Source organism: Glycine max, chromosome 8 (genome assembly GCF_000004515.6).
Source record: "Glycine max cultivar Williams 82 chromosome 8, Glycine_max_v4.0, whole genome shotgun sequence".
Taxonomy (NCBI): domain Eukaryota; kingdom Viridiplantae; phylum Streptophyta; class Magnoliopsida; order Fabales; family Fabaceae; genus Glycine; species Glycine max.
In genome coordinates, this window is record NC_038244.2 from 14,594,710 (window position 1) to 14,607,377 (window position 12,668).

Sequence of the window (12,668 nt, forward strand, 5' to 3'; positions counted from 1 at the left end):
TCATTTCATATCTACAAGCCATAAATAAAAAAAATATCAATTCATATCATTTAAGTCAAAAATAACTATTAAATAAATATTTTTAATATATTTTTATTATCAAAATAACTTATATTTAATAGTTATCAATGATTACATGACCATTGATCAGTATGCCTAGTGATAACCCTTTCCCCCTTATAAATAAGAACTAGTATATATATACACTTAAGAGTATGGCTTAAGCAGTTTGATTTGTCTTGTCTAGTAAGGTAAATATAAATAATATTGATTTATCCTTTTAAAGGAAATACCACACATATGGATGGATGGGTCCAATTTTCAGTCACATAGTAGTTCCTTCACAAGTGTTTAGCGGGAAAGTAGGGGCATGAATAATTTTGTCAAGAATTGCTGGCATACCATTGGGCCATTTTACACCAAAGAAAAAGCAAGGGGTATATGCAGAGCGTACAACTTATAGTTCTCCACTACTTTTGCAATTTTACAGTTTCAATAAAAGTTTACCTTACAAATCCTCAAATAATTCTCATTCTGAAATACTATTATTTATGATAGAGAGATATAAAATTGGTTTAATAAAAAAAAATAATGAAAGTAAAACGAATGAGAAATTATGAGTTTGAATCCCCAATTAATGATATTTCTAACAATTTTTTTATCAAACTATTTATCAATAAAAAACAACAACTATTATTCATGACAGTAAATTCTTTGGTGCACAACACAATATTGCTTTTTTCATGAACTTAAAATTCAATTTTGATGCAACTTGTGTTGTGGGTGCTTTACGGTGAGGATCTATCTTAGCAATGCTACCGGTTAATGAGTCAAATTGGACCCCCACACACTCTCGTCCTTGAAGATTGTTGTGCATGTGAGTGGGTCCCACTGATCCAAACTTTAAGTTAGTTTTATGATTGGACCCTGAGACTGGTTTACCTGTGCTCGGGTCCACCGTAGAGGAGAGTAATTCCACCAATCGCTGTCCTACTTCGTTTCATCACCTCTACTTTAGTTGACCAGCTTCATCGGCTTCAATTCATTCTTCACCCACATCGTTCTGACGCAATGTGCGTACGTTTAAACAAGTGACAGCATTTCTTGTTACTAGTAAATGAAAATGCAAGCATTTAGTATATTTAACTTTAAACAATACTACAATTCCCATATATATCTTTTTCAATTTGAACATATACATTTTTTTTATAGAAAAATGTTGTAAATTTTATTTTTATTCTAATTTAGGGTAGGGTCTATAAAAGTAGCTTGTTGATTCGATTTGAATTTTGAAATTAAAGAAAAATAAAATCAAGTAGGAATATCATAAACCTTCCCTTTTATCCAATTAAATGTTGCAACCCACATTTTGATTAGATGTAGCTTTTGCCAAAAGTCTTAACTAACACAATGTCAATTAAATGTGCCAAAACATATACATAAAATGTTGTAAATTTTATTTTTCATTCTAATTTGTGGTAGGATCTTTATAAACATAGCTTGTTGATTCGATTTGAATTTTGAAATTAAAAAAAATAAAATAAAGTGGGAATATTATAAACCTTCCCTTTTATCCAATTAAATGTTACAACCCACATTTTGATTGTGCAGCTTTTGTCAAAAGTGTTAACTAATACAATGGCAATTAAATGTAAACACCCAGTTTGGTTTATATAAAAAATTATTGCACTGAATATAATTTTTTGAAAATAATCATTAAATAATTCCTTAATATTACAGACATGATATGTTTTAATACTTTAACTATTTTTTATATTGTTAATTCCTATAAAAGCAAATACGTACTAATTTAGTCTTTTAAAAATCATTAATAATTCAAATTGAGTCTTTAAAATAAATGCCAAAAGGATCTAGTTTGTTAAGTTGGTTAAGTAGGTTGAATGAGTTATTATAAATTTTTGACATTGTATTTGATTTTTACAGATAAAAAGTGATTTTTTAGTAATGAAATTAGGTATTATTACTAAAAAAGATCGATCCTGAGATGCATTGAAACTTTGAGAACACTCTCTCATGCATGATACATGAGCAAACAATGCATCTTATGACTAACTAAACATAGAGCACAAAAAATCTCAAACGATTCACCCATAACCTCATACTGTATAATTATTTGCTTCATTATCATATCCATGGCAATTGGCTTCGCCCACGAAAATGACAAGCCAAATCATTTATTTTGATCCAGCCTAAAACCCTCGCAGGTCCAAGTTGGGAGCTACACAGGAATTGGATCCCATCGCAGCTAAGTTTCACAAGATTCACTTCCCTCCATCGCAATTAATTCGTATATAATATATAGTGTATTATATTAATAGAGGACAACCCTTTCCCTTGCAATTATTAGTATCAATATCAGTAATGTTACGTATCAAAATTTCCGTAACTTTAGATTCGCTGTCTTTAGTGCAAATTGGCAAATTGCAGTCTCATCTTCTAAATACTATATTTAATATGATAAGTATATTTTTTTATCCATAAATATTAATTATTAATTTCTATTAGTAAGAAAGATTGAATATGTAATTTTTTAAATCTTTTTTAATTATTTAACCAATCTTATATCTTCAATATAAGAAGTATATATGTTTTTGATCTTTATAAATACATTAACGTTTATTTTTTTCTATAAAAACAACAAATTGTTTTAGTTCTTTATTTATGAAAATGTATCATATGTAGTTTGTAATTATTTTATTTAACTGGGAAATATAATGAGCCATTTTTATGTGATTAATTAATGTGTCCTAGTCATCTTTTTCAATTCTCATAAGAAAATAATGAAGTTATCTTGCATTTACTGTAAAATAATTAAAATCATATTAGTCAAAAAAATAATTCATACAAGAGAGTTTTATAAAAAAATATTTTTTTTAAAATGTATTATAAATAAAAAAGAAGGGAGTATGAATTAAACAAATACCTCTGGTCCTTTTTAAGACCCAATTAACTAAGTTGTTAAGATTTAAAAAATTAATTAATTTTTTAATAACAGTAAATTTATCCTAAATTCATAAGTTTTTTCTAAAATTACGCTGGACACTAATAAAGTATACTTTCAGTCTTTTGTAAATATTTTTATTAATTTTAATTCTTTAATTCTCTTTCACCATTAAAATATTTATTTGTTTTAATTTTTTTTTGCTATGTATGTGAATAGTGAAAATAAATTCTCAAAATCTGTTTGTATGATAAAATTAACCGATCCCTCCAAACAGAGCCAAATAAGTATACTTTCACTCCGTACAATTTGGTTTAACCGATCCCTCCAAACAGAGCCAAATGCCAAAGGCATCATCTAGCCGCCAAAGGCCATACACCGCCTCACGTGATTTTACCGTAGCAGGCAATGCTGCTTTTTTGTTTTTTGGTAATTATGGTATATTATTATTTTAATTTTTATTCAATTCAATTTATATTTTTTATTTTTTTTAAAAAAAGAAAAGAAAGTGTACCCACCACGGCACTATGCAGTAGAGGCGCCAATATATACACCCATGCCAAGTTGTGCTTCCAAACAAATCTCTTTAACTGGGATGAGTTATTGATCATTTTTGTATATACACATTTTATTCTCTCAGTTGTTCCTTTGGCTCTCCGCCAAAAGCAACAACTGCATTCAAAGGGAGAGGGCTAAAAAACAATGTGCCATCATTAACATGGTTTCACTTCCATTTTCAATCTTCTCCATACTCAGAAATCATAGTACATAGATTAGATAGCTCCTTTTATTCTTCATAAACTCACTGTCACCCTTTCGGTTTGTTTATCCCTTTGTTTTGAGTTTCGGAGGTCACAATAACATGGCCTGCACCGAAAACAGACAACCGAAGGTTCCTGTTTTCCTCTGTTTCTTCTCATTTATGTTTGTTGCCACCGTTTTGTTGAATTGCGACCGGGTTTCGGGGCAGACATCCTCTGTTTTTGCCTGCGATGTTGCGAAGAACCCGGCTTTGGCAGGTTATGGATTCTGTGACAAGTCACTCTCGCTGGAGGACAGGGTCGCTGACCTGGTGAAGAGGCTCACATTGCAAGAGAAAATCGGAAGCTTGGTGAATTCCGCGACCAGTGTGAGTAGACTCGGCATTCCCAAGTACGAATGGTGGTCTGAGGCACTTCATGGAGTCTCCAACGTTGGACCTGGGACCCACTTCTCAAGTCTGGTTCCTGGAGCCACTAGTTTTCCTATGCCCATTCTCACTGCGGCATCATTCAACGCTTCTCTCTTTGAGGCCATTGGAAGGGTGAGTCAGATTTTAACTCTTTAAGTTCATTAATTTCTCTCTGTCATGTCTTAAAGTCAGTCTTTGCCTTTTTCTTTCTTGGGGGTGGATCACAACACAAGAGGTTCCTCGCAAAATTGGAAAAGCTGGTTTCTTTCCCTTTTTAATGAACCAGGAGGAAATGAGAGAAATAAGGTTGGTTAGATACTTAAGAAAGAAAAGAAAGAAAGATAAATTGGAATGATTTCTAGTATTAACAAAAATTAATAAATTAATATTTGCCGATAAAAAATATAAATGAGGAAGACCTCAGAAGTCGTTAATTTTAGTCACTCAAGTTGATGGTTTTTTCTCAAAATTTTAGGGAGTTTGGTGAGGTTCTGATTTCTGAATGTGAAATTGATATGCCATTGTACGGGTACTTTTCTTTAAAATTAAGTCATTGTGGGGGACTTTCCTACTATTTCTTTCGCAAATAATGGTGTATGATCTACATTACTGATTCAACGAATTAGAGGGAAGAGAAAATTAAAGCACTAGAAAAAAAAATATCGGGTGTTCTTAAATTAGTAGGTTTGAATATGGACTTATTTACAGGTGGTTTTAGCAGTGAGGTTGAAGATATTCTTTTGTTGAATAAAAGAAGTAAATGGGTGGGTGGGGTAGTTACAAAGTTTTTTTTTTTTCACTCTCTCGACTTTTAGGTAAAAATGCCTGATTAAGCAATACAATAATAAATGAGACAAAAGTTTAGGGTGAGTTCTCAGGTGTGAACCTGCAGAATTTGGATTTAGATATTTATGGGGTTTTCCCCATTTCTTTTCCAGCTTTCATATTGAAACTAAGGTGAATGACAGAGAGGGTTTGATGCCGATTGCTTGCCAGTGATGTAGTTTCAAAATGGATCAGTCTCTCTGTTATCAATTTTTGATAGTAGATTTAAATGGGAAATAACCAAATTGCTTTAAATAATCAAAATGAATAGTTAGTGATATTTTGCTGCAGAGTCATCTATTTTTGTGATTTATCACAATTCAGACAGTTACTGTCTGCACTGAACTTAAAAAAAATGAGTTTCAAGTGGTGTTTAGGATTAATTTGTGGTCATTTCAGGTGGTTTCAACAGAAGCCCGAGCAATGTACAATGTGGGGTTGGCTGGTTTGACATATTGGTCACCAAACATAAACATATTCAGAGATCCCAGATGGGGAAGAGGACAAGAGACACCAGGGGAAGACCCTTTGCTAAGTAGCAAATACGCAACGGGATACGTGAAAGGTCTTCAACAAACTGATGATGGAGACTCCAACAAGCTCAAGGTTGCTGCTTGTTGCAAACACTATACAGCCTATGATTTGGATAACTGGAAAGGCATTCAGCGTTACACCTTCAATGCTGTGGTAATCTAATCTACCACATACATTGATTGAAAACTCAACAAGTTTTTATGTGATGTGAATGCAGAAAAATAATTTTGTCAGCCCTTCTTATCTCTGGTTGAATTTGTTAGGTGACACAACAAGATATGGATGATACATTCCAACCACCGTTTAAGAGCTGCGTGATTGACGGGAATGTTGCCAGTGTCATGTGTTCCTACAACCAGGTTAATGGTAAACCAACCTGCGCAGATCCTGACCTCCTTAAGGGGGTTATCCGAGGCGAATGGAAATTAAATGGGTATCTTAGAACTCTCCTTGAATCCTAAATCTTGTAAACTTAGGTAGGGATAATTAGATCATGTTTGTTAATGTACTGGTTTTTACAATGATATGAATGTGTGGGATATGCAGATATATAGTTTCTGACTGTGACTCAGTAGAAGTGCTTTTCAAAGATCAGCACTACACCAAGACTCCTGAAGAAGCTGCAGCCGAAACCATTCTGGCAGGTAAGAAAATATGAAAAGACTATATACTTCCATATTCATTTGGTAATTTCTGGATTCTCAATAAATTGCAATCCTCATTTGCACAAGCCTTGGTTGGCACAAATTATGCAAGATAGCTGTTTACTTATCTTCTTTATATGTAATGTTTGATTGCACAGGGTTGGATTTGAACTGTGGAAATTATCTTGGCCAATACACAGAAGGGGCAGTGAAGCAAGGGCTATTGGATGAAGCATCCATTAACAATGCTGTCTCAAACAATTTTGCCACATTGATGCGTCTTGGTTTCTTTGATGGCGATCCAAGCAAGCAAACTTATGGTAACCTTGGTCCAAATGATGTATGCACTTCAGAGAACCGGGAGCTCGCCCGTGAAGCAGCAAGACAAGGGATTGTGTTGCTTAAAAATAGTCTGGGATCATTGCCTCTCAATGCCAAAGCCATTAAATCATTGGCAGTTATAGGGCCCAATGCTAATGCTACCAGGGTCATGATTGGAAACTACGAAGGTATCAAATTTTCCTACTCCTGTACTAGGCCTCATAGATATAAAGTTGGGAACTATATCGAATTTGATAAATGATTGAACGTATCAATTATTTCTCTGGGGAAGCACCAAACTTTTATAACTGCAGGGAAAATTTATCAAATGGTTTGTTACTATAGTTAAACACTTTATTATCTCTACCTTGTGCTTAACATCACATATTTGACCAGTTCCTAAAATTTTGCAGGCATTCCTTGCAACTATATATCACCCTTGCAAGCACTAACAGCCTTAGTTCCTACGAGCTATGCTGCCGGCTGCCCCAATGTGCAATGTGCGAATGCAGAGTTAGATGATGCCACACAGATAGCAGCATCTGCAGATGCAACAGTGATTGTAGTTGGTGCAAGTCTAGCTATAGAGGCAGAAAGTCTTGACAGAATTAACATTCTTCTTCCAGGACAACAGCAACTTCTAGTGAGTGAAGTTGCTAATGCATCCAAGGGACCTGTGATTCTTGTCATAATGTCTGGTGGGGGCATGGATGTGTCCTTTGCTAAATCTAATGATAAAATCACAAGCATCCTATGGGTTGGCTACCCTGGCGAAGCTGGTGGAGCTGCCATAGCTGATGTGATTTTTGGGTTTTATAATCCAAGTAAGTCCTTCACAGTCTCCCTTATATATAAAAGAAAATTCAATCCTATAATGATACAAATTTGACACTGATGGATGATTTCCTGATGCAGGTGGAAGGCTACCCATGACATGGTATCCACAATCATATGTAAACAAGGTGCCAATGACAAACATGAACATGAGGGCAGATCCTGCGACAGGTTACCCTGGTAGAACATACAGATTTTATAAAGGGGAAACTGTTTTCTCTTTTGGAGATGGAATAAGCTTCTCAAATATTGAGCACAAAATAGTTAAAGCACCTCAATTGGTGTCTGTTCCTCTAGCAGAAGATCATGAATGCCGTTCCTCAGAATGCATGTCACTTGATGTTGCTGATGAGCATTGCCAAAACTTGGCCTTCGATATTCACCTTGGGGTTAAGAACATGGGGAAAATGAGCAGTAGCCATGTAGTGTTATTGTTCTTTACTCCTCCTGACGTGCATAATGCTCCTCAGAAACACTTGTTGGGTTTTGAGAAAGTGCACTTGCCAGGAAAATCAGAAGCACAGGTTAGGTTCAAGGTAGATATTTGCAAGGATTTGAGTGTGGTTGATGAACTTGGCAATAGGAAAGTTCCACTGGGACAACATCTGCTTCATGTCGGAAACTTGAAGCATCAATTAAGTGTGAGTGTTTGAAACAAGTCTTCAAATCATCTTCACTATTTTTTTTTTCCTTTTTTCCTCCCTGGTTTCCTTAAAAGAATTCTTCTAGGGAACCAGAAATAAGTCGGAGGAAACTGTAACAAAATTCTCTGATTTGTATTATCATATTCAAATCACAAATTTGGAAACAAAATCAAATTTTGATTAGAGCCCACATTATATGATTTGACAACGTAAAACTGAGTTTTTGTTCTATAATTCGTCGGCATTAAGTATATCTATTTAAAAGTTCTATTTTGTAAAATAAATAATCGTGCAGAAGAGAATTACAGGCCATGCTTGTCTCCGTGAAGAGCTTCAAAATAGGACCAATTATAAGAACAATATATTCAAGGAATGCAATCCCAAAGGCCAAAATCTATAAATTGAACTATTCCGCTATATAATTGAGCAATTTATTAGTAATATCTTTGTAAAACGTGAGTCACTTTCCAATTCCTAATACACATATTGGAGTCCAATCAAGAATACATGCAAAAATGTAATACACTTAAAACTCTATAAATTAATAATTTCAAGACCGGATAAATTTATTAATTTAGAGAGTTATTAATTTATCAATAAATTAATAATTATTAATTTAAAGAGTTTTTAAGTAATTATATTATACATACCAAACAAAAAGACAAATTAGTCTATGACTCTTAGAATTACGTTGCAGCGAATCTTGAGACTCAACGTAAATTACTAACTATTGTGTTCATATGCATTGGAAATCAATAATGACTTTTGAAGTACAGTAAATGTAAACAAGAGGAACAAATGTGATCAATATATTTTTAAGTAAGTTTGACATATATAAATTACATGAATGTGTTAGAGTATTCAAACCATATCTCACAAGATGACTTTTCTTCTAAAATGTGTTGCAAAATTAACTATGTCAGATCAAATATGTAAGGAGTTGTGTAAGTACAAGAGAGATAATCCTGCAAGCACACAAAAAGACTTGTAGAGATGACTTGAGGGAAAATTTGAGTTGAAAGTTAGTCAAGGAACAATATCAAATACACTTAAGCGGTCAGATGACTATCTATTTGCTGAAATAGAAAAGGGAAGAGCAGAGATCAAAAGACACAAACCAACAAAATATCCTGACATGGAGAAGGTTGTTTATGAGTGGTTTCTCCAGCATCAAGAACGTGTGAATATCACAAGAGAATTAATTTTGCAGAAGGCAAGAGATACAATGAAACTCGTATACCCTCGTGATGATTCAGATTTTAACTTCTTTATAGGATGGCTTGGGAAATTCAAGCACCGACATGACATAAAGTCATTTCGTCGTTTTGGCGAGAGTGGGTCTGTTGATGTATAAGACATGGAGCAGAAATTGGTATCGATTCAAGAGAAAATTGATCAGTTCCCTATGAAAAATGTTTTCAATATGGATGAAACTGGGTTGTTTTATAGGCTACAAGCTTATCATTCACTGGCAACAAAACAACTTGAAGAAAGAAAACAAGATAAAGAAAGGTTGATGGTAGTTATTTGTTGCAATGAAGATGGCTCTGAAAAAATCCCTCTATGGATTATTGGAAAATATGCAAAGCCCCGTTGCTTCAAGAATGTCAACATGAATAGCTTGGATTGTCAGTATCGAGCTAACAAAAAAACATGGATGACTAGTGTGTTTTTTGATGAATATGTTCGTTCATTTGACCAAATGATGCATGGTAGAAGAGTTCTACTTGTGGTAGATAATTGTCCAGCACATCCAAGAAATATTGAAGGGCTAAGAAACGTTGAGTTGTTCTTCTTGCCACCCAACATGACATCAAAGATTCAATCTTGCGATGTTGGGATAATAAGAGCTTTCAAGATGCATTACCGTAGAAGGTTTTACCGTAAAATATTGGAAGGTTATGAGGTGGGACAATCTGATCTAGGGAAGATAAATGTCCTTGATGCTATCAATTTGGCAATCCCAGCTTAGACGATAGATGTTCGAAAAGAAACAATAACGAATTGTTTTTTACACTATAAAATTCGTTTAGCTAGTGACGTTGTAAGAAATTTGGATGAATCCACTTTTGATGAAGAAACTCAAGACCTTGAGACTATGATCAATCAATGTGGCTATCGTAATAAGATGAATATCGACAATCTAATGAACTACCCAGGTGAAAATGAAGCATGTTCGGAGGTTCAGAGTTTAGAAGATATTGTGGGTACTATCATTGAGAACAATGCAGAGGATGACGCCAAAGATGATACAGTGTCTTCGGAGCCTGTTATGCGAAAGGAAACACTTATGGCGTCAAACATTCTTCACAACTTTATGATACAATACAAAAATACAACACCTGAGTTATTAGATGCAATAAGAAAAGTTAGAGATGGGCTCCAAATAGACTTGAACTTTAAAGAAAAACAGACAACTATTGAATCATATTTCAATAGAGTGTAATATATTTTTTTCAATTTTTATGAATTATTAATTTATGATTTTCTTAGGACCGAAAATTATAAAGGGATCTCACGAAAAATTATTATCTTATTATTTTATCGAGTTTTTTAATTTTTTACATTGATTCAAGTCGGGACCGGATAAATTTATTATTTTAGAGAGTTTATTAATTTAAATAGTTTATAGTGTAGTGTTAAACCAAAGTAAAAACAAAATTATATATAAGAATTATTCCAAAAATATTTAAAGAGTAAAAACTAAAATACAGAGAGAAACAAGAACAAACCTTAACTTGACATTCCAACTAAAATCGCGGTTGCTAATTATTTTTTAAAATCAGGGTTGAAATAACCTTGTTTATTACAGGATAAAAAAGCACGCTAATGAAGAAGGGGAAAAATGGAAAGCATGAATCCTGCTTAGCTAGCGGAAGGAATCCTATACTTCTGAAGCGCATCAATGAAATCTTGAATATACTTATTATGAAGTTCTTCGGAACTGAAAACCTTGCCCATCTCCTTGGCATTCTCTCTTAGAGCACTCCCTTCCTCATCCACAATCGCAAATCTCAATGTCTTAGCCACATCGACCCTAGTAAAAGACCCATCTTTCTCGCTCCTTGGAACCTCAACAGCCACTTGCTTTTCCTCCAGCACCCTCGAAAACAGACATTGGTCAAGCAAATAAGGCAGAGTCACAAGCACGTGCCCAAAATGAACCTTCTCAATCACAGAGCCAGAGCCACAGTGACTCATGCACCCTCCAATTGCTCCATGAGCCAAGATCTTAAGCTGGGGTGCCCAAGTCTTCCAAACAATGCCACGTTCCTTGGTTCTTTCTTCAAACCCTTCTGGCAACTCAAGCACACCTTCTTTCAGGTTCTTCAATGCCCAAAAGAAAGGCAAATTTGAAAGCTCAATGCCATGTGCCAACTCAGTGAGGTCCTCCTGACTCAGCTTCAACTCGCTCCCAAACCCAATATAAACCACGGATGACGACTCTTGTGTGTCTAACCAATCCTTGATTCTGACCCAATCAGGGTTATTGTCTTCCTCTTCAACGTCCCTTATCTGCATGGATGGTGGAAGCAACCCAACTGGAACCACAGGAACCTTGTAATTACCAGCAAGATAATCCAACCAGTCTCCTTCAAGCTCTCTGGAGGTTCTTAGAAGAAAAAGGTCACAGCTTGAATATGCCTTGTTGAGATCAAAAGAAGCCCTTTCACCTGTCTCCTCGTCTTTGGTACCTTCGTATGCTCTCAAAAACTCGTAAGGCCTGATATGGATCGTTGTGGTGAAAGGAAGCCACGTGGGAGGACCACATATGCTTGCGAGCGAGTAATCCTTCATTTTGTCCTTTGGTGGATCGAAAAAGACTTTGTTGAAAGCTGGGGTAATGTTGTAGTGAGCACAAGGAATGTTGTAGCTCTTGGCTATTGGTATGACCCAAGCAGCTGCGAAGTCATACAAAACCCAGTCAGGGTTTGACGTTTTCAGCAACTTGGAAACGGCGTATTGTAGGCCCTCGTAAGCTTTCTTGAGGAAACAGTTTTTTTTGGACGGAATGTCCATTGTGCTCTCTGCGCCTTCTGGGAGATGCTCTATTTTTGGCAAGGGTAGCTTCACGAGTTTGATGAATGGTTCTAAGTGTTTCGGGGTTTTGGGCATGCGGTCAATGTTTTTGGGGCTGTTTATGAAGGTAACAAAGTGACCCTTTTGAGCAAGAATCTTGGCGACTTCGAAGTAAGGGTATATGTGACCCATGGCCAGCCATGGGAGCATGGCAACGTGAAGAGGCTTATCATTGCTTTTGCCATTTAATGCAACTGAATCCATGATGATGAGTGTTTTTCGTTTCACTTGGATTCGGGTGTTATGTCAATCGACCTGCCTAGGTTCTGACTTATTTCTTCTCCTCGGTCACAGGCTCACAGCTATATATAGATACTCTGTGGGCACTAGAAAGAGCCCAGTGATACTGCAATTTTTTTTAAGGTTAAATTAATTTTTTAAATTTATTATTTAAGTTGAATTTGTTCTTTTATTTTTTTTTTACTTTAATATTCTAATTTTTAAAATCAATAAAATTTTTAAGAGAAAATGCATATTGTGGTGGTTTAAATTTTTTTTAGTGACGGTGGTGTTGAATTGTTAATTTTGATCATTTAGATGGAATGATCAAATTAGAGGATCAAATTAAAAAATAAAAATAAAAAATCAAATTAAATTTAAAAATTAAAAAATTAATTTTTTTTATTTAGTATGATGTATTTAGTAACTTAGGT

At 34.7% G+C, this 12,668-nt stretch overlaps 2 protein-coding genes and 1 pseudogene across 2 annotated transcripts; 2 read left to right on the plus strand and 1 right to left on the minus strand.

Annotated features, from left to right (window-relative positions):
* The first annotated feature begins 3,536 nt into the window (after nt 1–3,536).
* Nucleotides 3,537–8,118, plus strand: LOC100792948 (beta-xylosidase/alpha-L-arabinofuranosidase 1). The gene is made up of 7 exons (XM_003531509.5): nt 3,537–4,265; nt 5,358–5,645; nt 5,756–5,925; nt 6,039–6,136; nt 6,295–6,645; nt 6,871–7,281; nt 7,373–8,118. Exons 1-7 carry the CDS (start codon nt 3,825–3,827, stop codon nt 7,942–7,944), a joined length of 2,331 nt encoding a protein of 776 aa, XP_003531557.1. The 5' UTR covers nt 3,537–3,824; the 3' UTR covers nt 7,945–8,118.
* A 490-nt stretch (nt 8,119–8,608) lies between these two features.
* LOC100785178 (CENP-B homolog protein 2-like) lies at nt 8,609–10,381 on the plus strand (annotated as a pseudogene).
* Nucleotides 10,382–10,585: 204 nt separating this feature from the next.
* On the minus strand, nt 10,586–12,293 carry SGT3 (soyasaponin III rhamnosyltransferase). Its single transcript, NM_001253928.2, has one exon. It carries the CDS (start codon nt 12,217–12,219, stop codon nt 10,801–10,803), a length of 1,419 nt encoding a protein of 472 aa, NP_001240857.1. The 5' UTR covers nt 12,220–12,293; the 3' UTR covers nt 10,586–10,800.
* Nucleotides 12,294–12,668: the final 375 nt, after the last annotated feature.

Excerpts from the sequence above, each read along its gene's own strand:
- LOC100792948 (XM_003531509.5), top strand. The coding sequence starts at position 3,825 with ATGGCCTGCACCGAAAACAGACAACCGAAGGTTCCTGTTTTCCTCTGT. Across the intron at positions 5,926-6,038 it reads GGCGAATGGAAATTAAATGG|ATATATAGTTTCTGACTGTG; the intron begins GTATCTTAGAAC and ends TGGGATATGCAG. Across the intron at positions 7,282-7,372 it reads TTTTGGGTTTTATAATCCAA|GTGGAAGGCTACCCATGACA; the intron begins GTAAGTCCTTCA and ends TTCCTGATGCAG.
- SGT3 (NM_001253928.2), bottom strand. The coding sequence starts at position 12,219 with ATGGATTCAGTTGCATTAAATGGCAAAAGCAATGATAAGCCTCTTCAC.